The following is a 21429-nucleotide window of genomic DNA, read 5'->3' as shown; positions in this document are numbered from 1 at the left end:
GAGTGCAACATCTCAAGCTTGAAGGATTCCAAAATTAAATGCAAGTAGTATATCAATGTGGCCATTCTTGGGATCATATATAACACTTTAATCAGTTTGGTTGTTTAGTTGGTTTCATAGCAGTCCTATTTGGGACTAGAGAGTGAATAGTGTACCTAACACAGTATTTTGTATGTAATTAGTGCATGGATGTTATTGTTTACAATGTTCTTTATCAAAACAATTTTGTTCCTTCGCTGCTTATCAAAAATACCTGTTCAAGTCAGACTTGATAAGCTAATCACTTTTAATCGAAAATACATGATACATGTATCATATTTTGCATTTAATTTCTTTCTATTCTTTTTATATAAAAAACAGTTGTTGGATGTGACCAAAGCATACCGATCAAATTAAGGGGAGCTATGCTTTATGGTTAAAGGTGGGATGAGGATGCTGAGTTGGATGAGCAGAAAGACAAAAACAGAAATCAGCAACTTTAGAAGAATCTAAGAATAACCTTAGAAGATTATGAAATAATGAAAACTTGATTGAGATGTTTAATGAAAAACACCCTTTTTTAAAAATTATTGTTGGGTGGAAAGGCCAAAATGAAGTTTTTTTTTTTTTTTTTGTGTGGCTGTTGTTGATAGATAAATAACTTATTTATTGAAATGAAAAGGTGGTTGATTGACCAACCTACTAGAAAACAAAACAAAAACAAGAAAGGAAAAGAGACAATAAAGAAGAAATGAAAAACAAATGATCTAATCAATATACTATTCCCTGTTGGATCCCACCACAGATTCCATCTCACTTAAAAATAAAATCCTCAAAGAAAAGTTATTCAAAATTCTTAGAAGGCCGAGTTGCAAAAGAAAAGAAACCACGTAGCATTAGTAATCACTTGTTGAATTGGGCCCTCTTTCCCTTCAAAGGTAAATCCAACGAAAAACGAATGGGGTCGTATTGTACAAGCTCTTTTCCTTTGAGAAGAATGCCACCGAGTGCCGTGAATGGAAAAGTGACCCAAGAAATTTTGAACGAGGATAGAGAATGGTACCAAATTCCCAATGAGAAAGGGCAATGCCTTGATAGAAGAGATACATGGTTCGCCACTAACCCCAAGGGGGTGGCTCAATGGCAATTTCGAATCCAATAAGCAGTGAGAGTCCGTAGGTTGTGTGTTCAATACACAGTATACGCAATATTTCCTCGGGTCCACCCGCAAGGGCTTTCCCTCACTTACTGTTGCGTGTAAGCGGGCGTTGCACGTGCCTGGGGGAGGGTCCCATATGCCTTGGTTCTGGCCCAGCTCGCCACCCCCCCCCCCCCCCTTCCTTGTCTGACGTAAGTCCGGATGCCCCCATTATCCAAAAAAAAAAAAAAAAAAAGCATGGTTTACCCCTAATAAGGACCATATAGACTAAAAAAGATAGCATAAAGTTCCAAAGCCTGCTGACACATCATGGAAAATCCAATACAAAAGCTTACCTTAAAAAAGGAAGATATACATATTTCTCAAAACAAATATCCCCAAAAAAATCAAGTCAGGTTGTTGCCTAGGAAACCCCGAGATAAGGGCATTCTCCCCACTCCAGCCCTAATTCAAATAACAAAATGTGCAGTCCACTCTGTAAATTTACTCACGATTCAAAGACAAAACAGATTTTAGGTTGAAACAGCTTGTTTGAAACCATGCAAAGCCCACTGTTCTTTATTCCAAGAATCGTGATAATCTGACTGTGGCAAACTCAATTGACTAACCCAGGTGACAAGTTCGGGAACTGTAGATCTGCGCTCCTTGGGATACAAGGCTGCACTTCCCCCAAAAAAGTGTATCTTGAGGGAACGGTGTATCCCGAGGAGTACAGATCTACAGTGCCCGAACTTGCCACATATGGTAGTCGATTGAGTATGCCACATGGGGTAGTCAGATTATCACGACTCTTTTTCCAAACCTCAAAAATGTATTACTTTCTGACACTAGAAATTTCATAACCATAAATTCCAATTGGGTGTAGAATGCCACGTGGGCAACTTTTTGAGTTGCACAGTCCTCGAGATATGTGATACAACAATTAAAGTTGCCTTCTACGATGAGTCTAGCAGTCAATCATCTTCTTAGATAATAAAAAAAAGAGTTAGCTCCAGTCGTCTTTTCATGTAAGATACCTCCATTGGGAACACCAATGTGGTGCTTGCAAAAGGAAATCTGATGATCAAGTTAGGAGAGAACAAGTTTTACAACAAATTAATCGATAGCTAGAATCAAATTCAGAATTCCCTTCTTCTTTAATTATGCAAGGTTGGCAATTACGAATTTGGATGACTTTATCCAAGTTCATAACCATCTATGCCACTATTATTTGAGGTGGCATATCCGCCCATTTATTAACTTTGTAACTAATCTCCATATTCAATTTTGTAACTGCTTGGTGCAGTAATGGTCCACATGTCATGCCACATAGTAACGCAATTATCAAGTTTGATCAGTGCAGTGATGGAAGGGGGGTGGCGGGGTTGGTCGTGCCATGCCCTTGCAAAGTTATTGATCGGAATCCCTCGTGGAATTTACGTTGGTTTGGTCCGAGTCAAATTAGGTAAGATACCTTTTACGTAGGCCATACTCCCTTTGTTGGTAGGGAACTGTCATCTTGGCCTCTTCGCACTTCTTCTAGCGATTACATGGTTCCCAATGCAACATGAAGCAAATCCCGATGTTGATAAATTTTTCAATTTTACAGTGCAGTGCCCCTTCTTAAAACCTTGGATCACAAGATCCGATGTGCCAAGAAGAGCTTTCAAGTAATGCTACCACTTGAGAGATACATTGACATCTTGAACTTTTTTATTATTATTAATTTGTGCATTATGGCTTGGCTGATGATTATTTAATTTCAATGTTTGGATTGTCGATCTAGATAAATATACTGATACTTAGCTTTGCACAGTATTCGCTGCCCTTACCTCAAGGTGGGAGAGATGCAATCACAAAAAATGTCATTTTACGCAAAGATCAACTTCCACACAAACTCCTGTGCCCCAAGACAAAGAAGAAAGTGACTAAACAGGATAGAGTTTCATCCTTGGGGGTAGTTACGATTTTCTTCTTTTCTGATTCTCACCAACTTTACATGAATCACTTACCTATCTTTCTATTAGATTTAACCTATGATTCTCTTGTTTCAGGGAGACGACATTTTCATTTCAGATGACGTCTTTTGCCACAGTTCTGATAAAAGAGTTCCATTGAAGCCTCCCATAAGAAAAGCATTAGCAGTTTCCAATGGAAAAAAGAAACCCTAAAGATAATCATTTCTCTTGTTCTAAGCATTAGAGTGTGTTTTTTAGTAGAAGCTTTGGCTTATGAGTTACTAGTGAATTTTGACCCTGTAGTTTTTGAGAAGCTGGGTGTTAAAGCTTGTAGTATGACATGGAGATTGCTCAATCAAACATACTTTTCAGAATTTTAACTTCTGACAGCACCTTCTTACAACGGAATCTGACAGCAAATTCAAACAGCCGTATCAAACTGACAGCAAATTCAAACAGCCGTATCAAACGGGGCCTTAATATTTATAATGACTTAAGGGCGAAAGATCATTTTTGAATTTGTTTTATTTTTTTATTTAAAAAGTCTATCCCAAACTTCAATTTTCACAAATTAATAATCTCTTTTGGATAATTTTTCGACATGAACCTATTATCAAATTTTCAAAAACATTTTCTAAGGAAAAATCTATTTTTAAGTGCCCAAGGTTATCAATCAAAATCTCTCGAGATATATAATGGATTTCTAAGACATTAGAGAAACAAGGTAATATTTTTTTACGTTTCAAAAAAATATAATTTACTTATACATGATTCACTAAAGAGGATCCCTAGCTGAAGATACGGATCATCATCAGCATCATCACAATGCCTCACCTCAACAAGGAAAGGATGAAAATAACTCTTTATCAATTCCTATAGTTACATATGATCCTACAAAATTGAGGAATTCCTCCGCTTAATTTCGCAACGTTGATTGTCAAAATTGAAACCATGTCAAATACCCTATTCAGATAGCCCAAGCAACTGTACTGCAACCCCATTCCGAGAAGCTGGAATATGACCCCACCGCCCTAATCGCGGTTCCTGGGAAAAAGGATAAACTTTCAAAATATTAGAAGACAACAAAAAAACTAAACGAATGATATCCACATTCTTGGTTTTAAAATATGACTGAATTAACCCCGAATTTTAAGAAGCTTAAATGAACAACCACGCGTATCCGAAAGCTTTAAAAAAAAATTCCACCAATTACTGCAATTTTTAATATAAAAGATTATGAAATTTTAATGTAGTACACTCTTTTTCACAACTTGAACTTGGCTTTAGGAGGGGAGGGATTCACTGAAAAAAGTATAATTGCTACATTATGATAAAAAACGACACCTAAAAGCCCCTCGAACCAATGTGAAAGGTTATATGGTTCCCATTCTTCAACCCAAAAACATTCACAAAAAACCCTATTTGTTATTTTGTTTCGCCCGAGGCGTTCATATGTAAAATAAGGCACCACTTGATATTTTTGGGCATGGGCATTTAAAAAGCAAATATATATTTTGAACTACTTTTTGTGCCCCCACTAATAAAATAATATTAAAAATGATTTTATATAAAAACTAGAGAAATATAATAGGAAAAAAAACACTTATTTCAACAATCAAGTTAATTATAATAATTATAAAATTCGAACATAACTGTACAAAAATTACAAATTAAGTAAAAAAGAACCCATTTAAGCACAATAACTACAAATAAGCCTAAGAATACCACAAATATGTTCACAATTAGGTGTAGTTGTATAAATAAAAAGCAACAGAAAGCAGTCAAGACAGAATTCTGAATAGAATATTTGGAATACATCTTTACTCTTCTTCGCTTTCTTAATAACTGTGGGTATTTTGGTAGGTAGTTTCCATTAAAGATCCTATTATTCTAAAATATTGAAGCGCCTTACAAGGGTTGGGCCTATTAACATTAGATGGGTCCCTCTTAGATGATCTCCCATGCTGAAAATATACTTTGATTGGATGATTATAACCATCTAATTAATTTGTTTAAAGTCATCTTCATAGTAAATCGACACTTGAGGGTATAGCCAGAATGTAAACTACATGTATAAATCCTACTACGTTGAGAATGTTATTCTTCACCCAACTAGGATCCAGCTCAGCTCAAATTTGCTAGTCCATATTTAATCAAACTCAGGTTTCTTAATCAATCCTAACTATGTTAACCCAACTACAAATCAAGAATAATTTGGAGTTGTTACACGGAGATCTTGTTGATTTCCAAACCCATGATAGTCTCACTTTTCCAGATTGGAACTCATTAAAATGCAAATCAATTGTCAACCGAACTGACTGACCAGGCTGGTCCAATTGTCAGGTCAAACCAGACTAACCCAAAAGTGAAATATTGAGTTAAATATGAGGTTATGCCTTGTTTCTCATCTTCCCTTTGTTCTCTTCTCAATTCTTGGAGGCCAATGGATTATGCGTTCAGGGACTTTAAGAGGACAATGTGATGTTTCTTTCAATCTGCAGTTCAAGACATAATCATCTTGATTTTAGGATTCCTGATCTTTGGGTGTAAAATTTTCAAGGAGTTTAGGGGAATAATTTTTTGGTACTTCCTTTGTAGATGGGAGTGTCTGTAATATTACTATGGAGAAGTGTGTCTCTCTATGGGGTATTGGAGTTTGTAATGTTGTTTTACTAGTCACCTCAACCAAGTTTCTTTTAATCTAAATTTTCTTTTACATCTAAAAAAAATGTTATTCCAGATTTGGTACGAAACATTGCAAAGCAACTTTGAGGTCGTGGGTTCAAGTCCAGCCTACCCATCAAAAAATAAAAAATGTTATTCCAGAATGACAGTGAAAAACTTCTAAAGCAATGGCAACTATGAACATTCTAAAATTTACCATTTTGTACAACCTAAGGCCATTTAAGTGGACTTTGTTGAGTCACTTCATCTGGTTCAACATTGATTTCAAGTTTGTTTCTTATTAAGTCAATTTGAGATATATTTTAATCAACTCAAAGAATCTCAGCATGGTAAAAGAAGAGAGCTGTCATGGCATCCCTACTTTTACTTATTACACCCCAATTTCTTAATTATTTATCACACACCAATTAAAGATTAAAACACACTCTTTAAACATTACAAGGGTTTGGCTCAGATTATAATCTCAACATACAAAACATTATAACACTCATTCAAACAATTTCAAAGTTGTTTATCATTATGATTAGGCTCGTATAAAATCCTGAACCCAAAAAATAGAAATCTACCAAAAAATTTCTATTGCCACCCCAACTTTTAATTGCTCTCAACCATTTAGTAATTTTCTTTATTTTTAATTGGGGTGTAATAAGTAAAAGTTGGGTTGCCAATACCAGCTCTCTAAAAGAAGAATGTAAACAACTAACCTCTTCTGCAATTACATGAATATCAAAAGCTTAAAAGAAAAAGGATCAAGAAGATTGAAATACAGAAGCATGATGATAACTGTAAATAACTGAGCATATAAATTGGTCAAAAAGTAGGAACCATATTATATTATGAAATAAAAGCAACAAAACCTCACCTGCCCAACTCCAGCCACAAGGAACCGTCCAGATTTAGCAAATGCTAGGGAATTTACAAACCCAACCTGAGTTTCATCAAGCATAATCAGATCAGTTTCAAAATAACAATAATGGAAGCAATTATGTATTCATTTAAACAGTAAACCTCAAGCTATATAATAGGAAAATCTCCGTTCTACATTTCCTGTGACTAACCAGATCGAGGCACCCAACACAGAATGAAGCAGCAAGTACCAATACTAATGACTTGTAAGTTTCCAAAACCATCAAGACCTTGAAGTTCAATCATTCTCTACATCTAACTCTCTTCAAAAGAAAATCTAAAGAACTCATAGGTGTATCCACTACGAAGCCAAGCAACTAAAGGAAGTGTATAAACCACACTAGGTCACAAGACGCATGAGACATGGAATTGTAAAATCTGCTTCTTACTCTTCCATGTCACAAAATTACCTTAACAATACAAGACCCAATGGTTGATCCTATTAGAAGGAGAACCAGTCTAATTTGAATCTGTAAACCCCTCCGTGTTATGACCATTGGCTTTGTAACCAGGCCAAAGAAGCCCTTCAAGCCTGATAATGCATTGTGTCGAATGGCAATGAGGCACTCTAGGGGCTCCATAACCAAACAGTAAGTGTAAAAAAGATATCTAATAGGGTAATAGTGAGATAATTCAATTTCCATACAAGTCTCCTACTCTTGCCTCGATCATCTAACAAGTCTCCCAAACCAAAAGTCAACTGCTATGTAGGACCACTAAATGCAATTCCTTCATTAAGTATGATGGAAATGGAAGTCATTTGAACCCCTACATGTTCTTGGGAAACCTCACTTAATTTATTTTTTATATTTAAATGATGCTTTTCCGACTTTTCCCGATTTTTTTTTGAAGTTTTTATTTACCGAGTTATTCTCGAACAGCGACTTTGTCACTATGCTCAAACCAAATTATTCTCGATTCATGGAAAACAAAACCTTCAAAAACTACGAGAACAACTTTTTTGGTGCTGCTGAAATTGCAGCTCCAAAAATTGACAGAATCCCTAATGACAAAAATTGAGAACTTTACATTAATCAAAAAAAAATTTAGAGAATTCTTTAATGAAATTGCTCCACTTAAAAAATGAGAGATACCCAGAAAACAACAACTATTTTTTTTTTTTTTTTTAAATAGATAAAGGGAAGAAATACAGGAAGAGGGGAGGTCAAGATGACCCACCCCAAAAAGACAAGAAAATAAAACAAACAAGAAGCTAAACAGAATAGAGATTACAAACACAGTCCCACCGGACCAAAAAATCCTCAAAGAACACTCCTTTGAACACTTTGAAGACTTCGCACTAATAGAAAGCAAACCAAGAATCGAAAGGACCAACTCATGTTTTAAATGCCAAATTCCTTCAAAAGTTCTATCAAAATAACCCAAGCCATCAAAGAGCGTAGCATATTGAATATTCTCAGTATTTAAATAAATGTTTTCAGATACTAAGGCGTGTGGCAAGGTGCTCGACTGGCCAACGCCTTGAAGCGTAAACCTTGTGGTAACAAAATATCACCGACACTGACTAAGGTACACAGGTTACCTCGATAGACGAGTCAATTTAGAAATAATCACATTTCTAATCTATCTAGGATTAATATGATTTATCTCAATTCAAAATCTCCTCGCCTACGTCAGATCAACAACTAGATAGCATATATTAAATCACCTCAGCCATATTTATTTATTTTATGAACTCCTTACAGACAAGGCTAAAATAGCTCACCCTAGATATCTAATTTAATAGATCTTCGTAGTATACCCAACATATATAATAATAGTTTAATGAAGACTTGGATTAAAAGTTCCACCCTTTTTAAGTTCCAAGTTATAACAACATTGATGTAGCTCGGCCAAAACTCATTATGCAAAAAAATTATAATCACCTTGGAAATGTCTGTTTTCACTAGCTACATCATAATCACCTCGGAAATGTCTATATTCCCAAGCAATATCATGATCACCTCGGAAATGTCTATTTTCCTAAGCTACATGAAAATCACCTATGGAATATCTATCTTTCCGAGCTACATCAAAATCACTTGCGCTATTTTCCAAGCACCTCAAGATGATGACACATGTAAAGTATCTTGGGTTAATTTCTGATGTAGGACATCTACAACTCTTAAGTACTTTTCTAATTCAATTAGATTTTTATTTATATTTCTATTTCTAATAAGATTTCTATTTCTACTTCTAGTAGGATTTCTATTTCATAGTTATGTTAGGAGTACAATTCCTTATTAGTTTTTAATTTGTTTTAAATTCGTTTTTATTATTTAGACTATACTTAGAAGTGCTTAGAAGTCTCCAATTTGAGTTCTAATAGAATTAAAAAGTTAGTATTATATTACAGATATGTTAGGAATATTAATTTTTAGTATTTAGTAGGATTACAAGTTGTTATGATGGAGTTATCTATTTAAGGAGCTCCAAATCCAAAAATTAAAAATCAATTCAATTATCTTTTCTCTTTTAATTACTTTTTAGTTTTATGTTTTATTTTCTTTCAAACTATTGCTTATTTATCAATTGAATCTATTGATTCAAATTGATTTTGAGTGTTCCATTGAACACAATCTATCGAATCTATTGATTCACACGCTTCCGCTACATCAATTTCTAATAAAATCGATTAAGGAATAAGATTGAAATACAAGCTCGAACAAGATAATATTTGACTAGATTGAATTAAATATTCATGAGAAGAAACAAAAGTATCATATTATTCGAAAAAATAAATAACCAAGCACATCAAATGGAAGGATAGTTGAAATAACAACAATTATATTTCATCTCGGCAGAATAGATCCCTTGAATAATTAGAAAGGAAATATTTGAATGAACAAATCTCCTTTGAAAATCAAATAAGCTCGGAAAGTAATGTAACTAACTAGAAATACAGACTAAACCAATGATAAAAATGAAATCAGCTCAGCATTAAGCAAGATGCCTATCAACAAAGCTCATATTATGGATTAGCTCGAAAATGACAAATAAACACCTATCAAAAGAGCTCAGATTATGGATTAGCTTGGAATTGACAAATTAACACCTATTAGAAGACTTGGATAATGAATTAGCTCAGAATTTACAAATGTCCAAAAAGCTTGAATTGTAGATCTTAGACCAAATAAAACAAAAGTCAGACACCACTTTGTGCTCTTACACTGTTTTCCGTTTGAAGAACTTTGAAAAAATAAAATTTTTGATACTTGACCAAATTTTCACAATTTTCCACAGCAATAACTATTTATTGTTTTATCGTGTTTTCTGAGGTTTTTCAATCTACCAAGACCATCATGCAGAATTGGTTGATATCTTAGAATCACAAAAAAATTCATGAAAGATGTATTGTTATAGATATATAAAAGACTAAGACGATAGATAACAAATTCACAACAAGATGAGAAATCGGCTTGAGCAAAAAAAGCTCAATGACTTAAGTGTTCGTGTAATAGAATCAAAGATTGCACGAAAGATTTTTACAGAGGAAAGGGGCAACCGGGGTTCTACGACCCCATCTCCCTTGATGAGCTTAATGAGAATCATCTATGGATTTTCAATGCAATGGGACGAGCAGTATTCGAAGGAGAAGATCTCACTTGAGCACAAGTTGAGCAAGTTGTTTTTGCACCGGCACCCGATGAGAGCTCAAGCCAAAGAAAAAGAGGTGGCCAAGCGAGTTAAAAACTTCTTATGAAGAAGGCGAAATACAAGAAGAAGAAAATGATGAAGGTCAAGAACCTTTAGAAGTAGATGAAGTTTTGGTAAGATCAAATGAAGATGAAATTGAAGAAGATGAAGAATACATTGAAGAAGATGGTGATGATTCGGACGATGATGGAAATAGCGACGACGATAATGGAGGCGGTGACATCGGAGATGTGCCAAAATGGAGTAGGTATGGTTGTGTGGAGTATATGACGGATTATCATCAACATAATTAGTTTTTCACTTGTTTTGTATTTTGAATATTTCTAATTTCTGTGTATGACTTTTATTAGATATTTCATATTTGGATGGATGCTTCATTCTTGTGTTTTTTAGTATCTATGTATTTTTAGACATCATTTCTAAGTTTATCAATATATATTTTGTTGTTTTTCAAATTTTTTCTAACTTTTCTGATTTTTTAATCAATTTTTTAAGTTGTTGCATATGCCACTGCATATGCGATATGCTAAATCGCATCTGCAATCTGACCAATGCAATCATATATAGTTGCATATTCCATTTGAAAACAATATAATTTAAAAAGGAAAAAGGGCTTTACTAAGGCTCGCCCACAATCAAAACAAAACCTCGAGATTTTTAACAATCTCGAGGATTGTTTTGACGGTGGATGAGCCTTAGTAAGGGTTTTTTTCCTGACTGAATTAGTCAGGTGTTTGTGAAACTTTAATGGTGCTTACAAATGAATGACACACTTCTAATTCTCCTTCCACATCTGGTGATGGATAAAATGTACCAACTGTAAGAATTTTGTTCAATCCAAATCGTCTCAACTGGAGACCTACCTTTAGCAACTCGTGGAAAGAGCAGATGGAAATAATTTTCCTTTTTAGTAGTATATTTCCCAAAGTTGTTGGCACTGAAAAAGATTTGACAATAATGGGAAAAAAATCATGACTCCCTTTGTCATGTTGGAACCATTCTCTATGCAATCAACAAACTAACTGGTTCCTTCTAATATCAAAAACAGAAAACCAAAGAGTTCTAGTTATGGCTAGGTGATGGAATAGATATGCCTATTATGGGGAAAAAATTAAAAAAAAAAACCCGTAACAGCTTTACTAGTACTAAGCAAGCATTCAGGTCCATCAGAAAAGAAAAACAGAAAACTTCTACTTAAGATAGTAGATGGTAGAGCTTACTAGGGGGAGATCATATAATGGTCGAATGCTTTTGGTGTCACTTTCAATTGCCCAAAGACGAACAACACCATTGCCAGCGCCTGATGCAGCAAGATCACTGTTTCTACATACAGCAACTGAACTAACCCATGAGAGTGTTGTCGAACAATTGCTTTCAGCTTTCACAATGCCATTTTCTGCTGGGAGAAGAGAACAACGGAAACAAAAGAAGCAAGATAGCTCAAAATTTTGTCCAAAGAATTAAAGAATATATCTTTACCATTATAATGAGAGTAGGCGGAGTACAAAGGTTCAACACAAAATTTTGGATTCCAAAAATGCCCCTACCTTAACATTAAATTTAATATAATCAGGGCCATTTTGGTCAAAATCAAGAAAATTGCAATTGCATGTCCCTAAAGTCACATTGGTAAGTTTTGAAAATTACAAAATACCCTTACTACTATATAATCTTCAAAATGACCCTTTAATTAATATTTTAAATTATAAATAAGCCCTTTAGATACATGTGCATTTGTATATGCCACCTTCTAGCATGAAATAAAGCTCTATATAATTAAATATTTTTTTTCCTTCTTTTTCACTTCATGAACGAATCAAATAATAAACACAAAAGTAAAACAGAGGCTTGAAAAAAGATCAACTTTAACTTAAATAAAATTCATAGATTGATAATGATGATAGAAAATATCATTTTAAATTTCAGTAGCACCACAAGTTACACAAATGTTATGCAACAATTCCCAGCAATAATGAAAAAAATAAACAAATAAAAATACCTGTTTTATCACCATTAGGAATTCTATTATCATTTGTATCAAACTCTTTGTTAGGAGACAATATAGAATGCGCATTTTTTATAATGTATGCAGGCTTCTTCTTCAACATGGTCCAGAGCTCAATATTTCCATCATCCGATCCAGATAGGAATTCATCGTTGCTAATAAAACAACTACACTCTAAAGATGTCGACGGAGCACGGAAAACTAACTGTGATTCCTCCGGTACCTACAATTATTAGCAAGTGGAACTGTGAACTACACATTACGCATTAATGGAGAAAGAGTTCATAGCCTACAATACTACAATAAAAATAAATAAATAAATAAAAATGGGTACTCATATTAAAACAAATTGATATTGTATGGCATCCATCTCGGATGATTCAATCATAAAGCACAAATTGTTTTTTAAATAACTAAAAAATAAATAAATTGTGATACTAAGTTACAAACCATGTAACTAAATACCAGTATCTTGAAAATTTAGGGTCAAGCAAGTGCAGCCCTTGGCATACCTGTAATTGACACTCGCACCATTGAATAACATGCAAGCTCACACCGATCAAAAAAAAAAAAAAACATGCGAGCTCACAAAAAAAATGAGGAGATAGACTGTGTGTGTGTGTGTGTGTGTGTGTGTGTGTGTGTGTATGTTTGAAAGAGAGATTGTCAATGCATGCATTGTTTAACATATCCGCCTTAGGGCTTGTTAGACATAAGCTTATAAGAGATTAATGCCTCACCCAATTGAGACTTGTGGGATGGGGACATTAGAGTTCATGGGCCTAAACTATTTGGGTCATATTTTAGTTTTAGGATTATATCTTATTTTAACTATTGGACTTTTGTTATGGGTCTATTTCATTGTGGCAGAGGCTGGCCATAGAAGAATCAGGAATTAACGGTAGGGTTCCACACTGGTGAAGTATTGGAATAATCGTATTTTGACTGAGATGTTCACATCAGTCGTGACCCTCAATTCTCTATTATAGTACTCTATTATTTGATGTTATATCATGAACAATTGTTTCTTCAGATTTTTAATTGTGTTTCAATTTCCGGCTAGATTTTATGACATCGGTGTTCAATTATTTTCAATTATGTGTTGAATATCAAACATGCATGATTTACGAATTCCTAAAATGTTTAAACTGCATATAGGGTGTTATTATTTAGAATTGTAAGATTCCCCTACTGGGTAACTCCCCTGTTACTCACCCCTATGACATCACAAATTTCAGGCGCACCTAGTTTAAGTGATCCTTCCGAGAAGGCTCAGTACCATGGCCTTATAGATGATCAGTTCAAGCTTCCAAGAGTGGAGCATGGGTATTACTAGTAATGAGTCTTAAACTAGAGTTAGGTTTAAGTCTTTAACTGTTGTTTTATTGTCATGTAATTATGAACACCGTATTATGTCATTACTATTTTATGTATATATGTCAAGTGTACTGATGTTTGAGGATATGTATCTGTTCTGTTGAACAATGATCAGGTATGACATAGTTATTTATTTGTTGTTTATGCTTATATATTGACTGTCATGATATGGGTTTTATATCATGCCTCTGGATTCAACTTGGGAATCATGGGGATTCGGGTTGAGTTTTTGGGGTGTGACAATAATCATCTGTTATTTACAATTCCAAAACATGATTTTAAACAATGGGTATAACTCATAAAAGAATATGGCTCTCACCTTCCAGAGGCGCATTGTACGATCACGCCCAACAGTCAACAACCGTTCTTTCCGTAGGCAATCAATCGTCAATACTTCACCTTGATGGCCAAATAATGTGTCCATATAAGCTCTATCTTCAGCATTCCATAACTTTATAGTTCGGTCAAAGGAACCAGAAATAAGTTCTAAAGTTCCCTGTCTAAAAGTCAAACATGACACAGGTCCTCTATGACCAGGAAATGCCTATTAAATCAAAAGATAGGTGAGTAAGGTCATCATACAAGAACAATAAATCTAGACAGTTTTAATATGATAGTTAGGTGTAAAAGAGTTCATCTTAGTGTCTGCATGTGTACAATTGTAAAGGGCATATATGCCACTACCCTATAATGATGAAATCTAAGCTACTCAATGCTAGAATTAAAACATGAGGGCAATCTTCAAACAGTTTGCCAATATCCAGAAATATAGGGAAGACGAGTAGTTTGATGTGTTCATTCTTAGGTCTCCTATGACATAAGATGTCCAAAACAGTAATATACATTACAGATTTAACAAGGTCAGAAGATAGATATAGCAAAAAGCCCAAGGAATGGCCCATGATTTCCCAATCCTGTCAATTTTCTCTGCAGTAGAACCAGATATCTCAAATGGTGCAACCAGCACCCTACAGGTACACCCATGGTAACAAAATTTGAATTCAGCTATTTTTTCGGCGAGACCTCAATTCGGTTAATTCAGAAAATTTTTGCCAAAATTCAGGAAATTTTTTAGTGTATTTTAAAATAGGTGCATTTTCTAATACACAACAAATTAAATCCATATTAAAGAAAATGAATAAATAGTAAGATACATTTGAATGGTTCCAACCTTGAGGATTTGAGTTTCAACGTTTTATGGGGGCATCAAGGAAGAAATATTTATATGGGGTTGTTAAGAAAGAAAGATTTTTATAGGTTGTGAGAGCATTAAGAAAGAAAGGTGAGGGAAAAAAAAAATAGATTTTTTACCAACTATGTTGCTCAGACACCGCTCGAGAATCAAGTTACATTTAGAAACAAGTCCCACATCACGTCAAATTAGAAAGAAATCCTTAGCACAGGACTATTAAGTAAACTTCGGTAAGATTTATACCAAGGGAGATGTGTAGGACCGTATGGGAGTAACTTTACGAGCCAAATTAATCGGCTTTTCCCATTACAATCGGCGAATTTTCGATTTAATCGGTGATTCATCAATTTATGCGATTAATCGCCAATTAAATCGGCAGACCCTCAAATCAGTGAATTTTGTGACTATGGCTACACCAAGGGGTACAAGGTATATGTTAATCAGATATCTTTGTGTTCAACACCAGGAGTACACTATCCTTCACTGCAGTTGCACACATTCACAATGGCACCAAACAAATGCTCTTGACAAATAATATATGTTAAGCATGGCACTTGAAATTTATCTTACGTGTTGCATCCTCTTATGTAAAAAATAAATAAGATTAACCTGAATATGTTGTCGCGTACGTGCATCCCATAAATGAATGTGACGGTCTAGGCCTCCAGTTGCCAAATACCGACCATCAGAGCTAGCAGTTATTCCCAAAACATGTTTACTCCACTTTGTCGATGGATTTTGTGAATTTTTTGCACCATGTGAGCTCAGTATTTCCTTATCAGGCCATAAGTATTTTTCGTTTTTCCCACTCTCTACATCCCACTGAATAATAGTTCCATCTTTTGAAGCTGAAAAACCTTTCAAGTCGTCCTCAGCTAAAGCTACAGCAGTAACAGATTGTCTGTGCTTCACTAAAATTCGAAATCCGTCAAGAGTTTCTGGCTTCTGAATCCTAGAATATTTAAATAACCACATAAGAATCCAGATCCAATTAATGCATCTAAGCATGTATAAAAAATAAAATACAAAAGTATCATGTAGTTTACATACAATGCCCTCCCTATGAACAATATGCTGGCAAACTTGGTCACCAACCAAACCATTGAACTTGTAGAACAAAAATTGAATGGTCAAACTCAAGATGATGAACAAGTTTGCCATGTGGAATTCGTCCATGTCATATATTGCAAATCTTGAATTTAACAATTTTTGGCAAGTTAGCATAAATGCACCTCCTAGTAAACATAAGCATAGATGATTAATGGTGAGTACGAAAATCTAGATTTTTGTATAAGAAAATTTCATTGAAGCACTAAAAAAAGGAAGTTGAAATGAACAACCAGGAACGAACAAGGATTCAAATGCCCAAAAATACCCCAATAACTAAGCACTTGAAAATTGAAATGCTACACACCCAAACCACCTCCCTCAAAAGTCATCCAAAAATTACTTCTAAACATCTTGAAAATATTTCATCAAAAAAGAGAAAATCCATAAGATCCTAATTCTCCTACTGAACCACTTGCTTGCCTATGGTAAAAAATATAAACGATATTCAAAAATAGCTTTTGATGTGCAAGCACCACCCAATTGGATTGAAATGTGAACTACCCAATCACCTCGTCATCATCCATGGAATGGATAATTCTGAGTTATTCCTAGACTAGACACTCGTTTGGCCTTACACCAACTAACGTTCCCAACCTCCATCAAAATTCAGGAAGAAAAAGATCTAATGTTAAAGTCCAACTGGCAATCACTAACTTGGCAATGTATCCTATGGTTTTAAAAATCTTTCAAGACCAAGATGACTTGACCGAGTCATCTCAATATCATTCACGAATGAGCGAGATATTCAATGAGAATCATCCTTCACATTGACTCATTTGAGATTTAATGACTTATCCAATATTTTGAAAATATTGTCCGAGTCAAAAGGTTTTTGTATTTTTTTTATAAAATTAATTAATTTTTAATATTGTAAATACTTATTATCTTAACAAAATATGAAATCGTGACTAAGCAGTTTCTAGTCCACCTTATTTGACAAAATACATGGGTTCTGTTCGGCAGCCAATGTTAGGGAGCCAAAATTTGTCCTAAATGGGTTAGAAGTTTCGGAATGGGCTGATTTTTTGTGAGGCTGATCTCTATGGTGAGGAGATCATCGTCACAAAAAATCAGCCCGTTCCAAAACTTTTAACCCCATCAAAAGTGATTTACAAGTTGAAGAATTGTGGACCATCAATTTTTACCATTAATTTGTAAATCACTTTTGATGGGGTTTCGGAATGGGCTGATTTTTTTTGTGACAATGATCTCCTCACCATAGAGATCATCCTCACAAAAAATTGCCTAATCCGTAACGTTTAACCCCTATAGAACAAGTGAAGAAATAATTGTAAACCGAGTTAAACAGTTTAATAATCTCATCTAAGATGACACAAGGGCATCAACTCTGTATCCAATTGAGTCAGATTCAGTTATACCATGAGGGTTTAAGTCCACATTCATAGGAATTTGGAAATAAAATAATAAACGTGAACGTTACTACCTAGATGCAATCAATCTCCGGACTCGACCACTCTCCTCGAGCTGCTCTTGTTGTAGCATTTCTGCAACAAGTGAATCGCGCCTACCAATCTTCTCATCATCATCATCATCCATTTCATCATCCTCTTCCAGTTCCTCTCTCTTAGCCATCTCTCTATATTTCTCCAAATACGTCTTGGCGACTCTATGTCTCTTCTCGCCAACGGTTTCGGCTGCAAATTCTGATTCCTCTTCTTCTTTTGCTTCTCCTCCATTGGATAGATAAATTCTAGCTTCTTCATCATCCTCGCTTTCATCACTAACGATTTCCTCATCGTTCTTACATCTCCTCTTAGAATCGCGAATTTCTAGAGAAAATTTAGTGTTTTTTCTGATTTCCTTCGCGTTTGAAGTCTTCTTCTTAACGATTCTGTTCCTCATCATCTTCGACAGAGAGAGAGAGAGATGCTGTTTGTACGAAGGCGCCTGAGAGATCGATAGCTCAGAGATTTATCGAAGCTTTTTGAATTAGAGAGAGAGAGAGAGAGAGAGTTCAGTCTTCGTTTTCCAATGAGTTGGCGAGGCGGTGAGGTGAGGTGAGTGAGAGAGACGACTGAGATTGAGCAGCGGCTAGGGTTCTGTTTTCAGACTTCTTCGAACAGGAAGAAGAAGAAAGATATAAAAAATCGAATTTTTTATTTTTTAAATAATTATATATATATATATATAATTGGTTCGGTTTTCGGATTGGTTTGGTTCTATTATATCCTAATCCGGAACCGAACCAAATTAACCGGATTTTTTTCTTCGATTCGTACCCGAACCGTGAGTGTGTTTAATCTGAACCAATCCAATCCAAAAGCTTCGGATTGATTCGGATCTCGGATTTACCCAATCCAATGTTCACCCCTATGTAGGACGGACCAAACTGTAAAAATAATGTTAAAAGAAAATATATTTTAAGGTTACTTGGGCCCTATAATACAATTGGTAGCTTCTGCAACTGGACTATACTGTTAAAAAAATTTTGATTTTACCGTTGTTAAAAACTGCAATTGAGAACGAATTATTTGATATAACGGTGCAGAATTGTTATGTTGTTTACCAAAATCTGATAATTTATTATATAATAAAACATCAGATCGTCGTAAAATGAATTTTAATTAACAGAATCATCTTATAAATATAATAAAATATTAATATTTAATATTTAATTATTTTAAAATAAATAATAAATAATAAAATAGAACATAAATAATATAAAATTTACCAAAATTTCAATGGCATCTCCTTTAAAAAACGAACTTATGAAAATTTACCTAATAAAAACAAAATTACATAAATGATATCTTTAAGATCAATCAGTTTGGGATTTAATCACCAGTTATTATTAATTTCAAGAAGTTGAGTGGGGGCTATAGCCCCCACTGGTCCCTATGTGGCTTCGCCCATCTAGAAGACAATAATTTCTATTATGTGATCCTAACCATCTGATGTCGATTGTAAATGTAAGATGGCAACGATCAATAACACGGTTAATAGATTGTGTGCATAGGTTCACCAACTATGTTGGTCTTTGTCCTATGCAGCCATGTAGACGGCACACACTACGTCAAATTGCGATTTTCGCGACACCACACTTGTGCTAAAAACGACTGCTAAAGACTGTCGTTAATTGCGATAGTTTTTAGCTGTCAATTAATCGTCGTTTCTACTTTATTAAGTTACATCAACACCACTAAATCAAATCTCTCTCTCTCTCGTTCGCACTCAAATCTCTCGATCACACTCTTTGTCTCTCACTCTCAAATTAATGGAGTCTTACTATGAATCTCGTAAGTGGAAACCCTAACGTTATTCAGGTCATTAACGTTTACGAAGACGAGGATTATCTCCATATGGTTATTCAGCTCTGTGAGTCGTTCGATCTCTACGATCGCATCTCCAAACGGATATGCTAGAGAGATATTTGAGGCTATTCTCCGTGCACATCTTTGGTTTCCAAATCCAATCTTTCATTCTGTGTCTTCGTCAGTGAAAGATCTTTTGCGGAGGATTCTCTGTAAGGATGTTTCGAGGAGATTCTCAGTAGAAAAAGTTCTCAGTAATTAATTCTTGATGAAACCTTATTTACTCTGTTTAAATTTCCTTAAATGCCTTCAATGAGAGTCTTTCAAAGAGATTTCTCAATTTCTTGCTAGTTTTTAGGGTTTTGGTCACTATTTTACTCTTATAATTCAAGGTTTTTAAAGTGTTTTTTGTTTGCTTCTTTAAATTTTCCCTAATTTAGATTTGCAGTAGTTTTGGTTAAACTCGGTGAACCTAGGGTAAATGAACTCTTAGAGAATATTTAAGGACATCCACCAATGCAGGATATTTGACTTGTAATTAAAATAGTTTTAACTTTGTATTATAACGTTGTTTCTTGTGTCTTCTGTGACTTTTTAATTGGTTTGTCTTCAAGAAAACTGTTTTGTATTTTTGAATTTGTTCAAAATGAAAAATAATAACAATAATGATAGGTCCCAGTCAAAGCTGTTATAGTTGTTATGTAAATAGGATTCTACTTAGGGTGAAAATAAACCACAGCAATTTGTTAATGAATGAACTTACTTATTACTGCATAATACTAGAGTTTAAATACATAAGGAAATAACAAACTCTTCCTAAAACTAAGGGCACAACTACATGAAATCAGGACTCTAACAACTGATTCCAACTAAATAGCTAGCATTTATTCAAATAACAAAACACTAACTTATTCAAATAACAAAACACTAACTAACAAGACTTGACTCAGTCTTCTACTTGCATGTGCAGGACACCACCCACAGTGGACTAATTCAACTCCATTAAATCCTCCACAACTCCATGAACTTTGGATTCTTGATAGGCACACGTTGAGATCTTTTTGGTGGCTTATCAATACTCCCCCCATTTAAAGGAACCTTGTCCTCAAGGTTCAAGTTTATAAACCTCTCCCGGAACTCTTGAGTGTTTTCCCAAGTGGCATCATCCTTTGGAAGCTGTTTCCATTTGACAAAACTTTCTTCAACAAACCTTGACCCTTTTTTGATCCAACATGTGTTCAAGATGGCTTCGGGTTGTATGAGAATTTCTCCATCATCAGCAGTAGGTGGTAAGTCAACAGTAGTGGGGTTGGGGTCTCCCAGTTTCTTTTTAAGCAATGAAATGTGGAAGACGGGATCTTTCAGGAAGCTTGAGCTTATACGCCACCTTACCAATCTTTTGTTCAATCTGATAGGGACCATAAAAACGGCTTGCCAATTTCTGAAATGCTTGTTTAAAGACTATTTGTTGGCGATAGGGATGAAGTTTAAGGAAAACCGCTCTCCTTTTTGAAATTCAAGATCACGCCTTTTTGAATTAGCAACTTGCTGCATACGGTTATTAGCTGCATGTAAATTCGCCTTGAGCTGACGCAATATTTCATCCCGTGTGGCAAGCTGTTGATCTACTTCGTTCACTGGAGACATGCCCACTTGGTAGTCTATTGGTGGTAAGAGCCCATATAGAACTTGAAAGGGTGTCATTCCCGTGGATGAGTGATATGCCGTGTTATACCAAAACTCAGCCCATGGAAGGAGGGAACTCCATTGGCGAGGCTGCTGATGGACAAAGCATCGAAGATATTGTTCGACACATCTATTGACGACTTCTGACTGGCCATCCGTTTGTGGACGATATGCGGAACTAATTTTCAGTTGTGTGCCGGACAATTTGAAAAACACACGCCAAAAATGACTGATAAATATTGGGTCCCGATCACTAATGATAGATCTTGGCATACCATGGAGTTTCACTACACCTTCAACATTCAGCCACCATTTTTGCAGTGTAGGGATGAGCCAATGCCAAGAAATGTGCTGACTTACTAAGGCGATCAACTACAACTAGAATGGTAGTCTTCCCGCTGGATTGTGGAAGACCCTCAATGAAGTCCATTGTGATGTTGTCCCATACTTGACATGGGATGGGC

At 35.0% G+C, this 21429-nt stretch overlaps 1 protein-coding gene across 2 annotated transcripts; it reads right to left on the bottom strand.

The window, feature by feature from the left end:
* Positions 1–3774: 3774 nt before the first annotated feature.
* Positions 3775–18106, bottom strand: LOC147381937 (U3 snoRNP-associated protein-like EMB2271). 2 transcript variants are annotated; one of them, XM_086429782.1, is made up of 7 exons: positions 17452–18106; positions 15507–15849; positions 14025–14249; positions 12323–12551; positions 11544–11722; positions 6623–6688; positions 3775–4119 (listed from the first exon to the last, which is right to left on the bottom strand). In XM_086429782.1, the coding sequence occupies exons 1-7, from the start codon at positions 17871–17873 to the stop codon at positions 4039–4041; spliced, it is 1545 nt and encodes a 514-aa protein (XP_086285908.1). In that variant the 5' UTR covers positions 17874–18106; the 3' UTR covers positions 3775–4038. The 2 variants fall into 2 exon arrangements, with proteins under 2 accessions (XP_086285908.1, XP_086285909.1); XM_086429783.1 differs by having other exon boundaries at positions 11544–11719; positions 17452–18105.
* Between the last annotated feature and the right edge of the window lie 3323 nt (positions 18107–21429).

This window comes from Akebia trifoliata, unplaced genomic scaffold (genome assembly GCF_017979445.1).
Source record: "Akebia trifoliata isolate Shusen 1 unplaced genomic scaffold, ASM1797944v1 Contig00131_ERROPOS169462, whole genome shotgun sequence".
In the NCBI taxonomy this organism is placed as follows: Eukaryota; Viridiplantae; Streptophyta; class Magnoliopsida; order Ranunculales; family Lardizabalaceae; genus Akebia; species Akebia trifoliata.
This window is presented reverse-complemented; position numbering and strand designations above follow the sequence as displayed.

Bases quoted from the DNA above. Each gene is read 5' to 3' on its own strand.
- LOC147381937 (XM_086429782.1), bottom strand. From the start codon at position 17,873: ATGATGAGGAACAGAATCGTTAAGAAGAAGACTTCAAACGCGAAGGAA. The intron at 6,689-11,543 runs GTAAGCTCTACC...GATGAAACTCAG, and splicing joins CATTATATGATCTCCCCCTA to GTTGGGTTTGTAAATTCCCT. The intron at 4,120-6,622 runs GTGAGGTTTTGT...CCTTTTTCCCAG, and splicing joins TTGTGGCTGGAGTTGGGCAG to GAACCGCGATTAGGGCGGTG.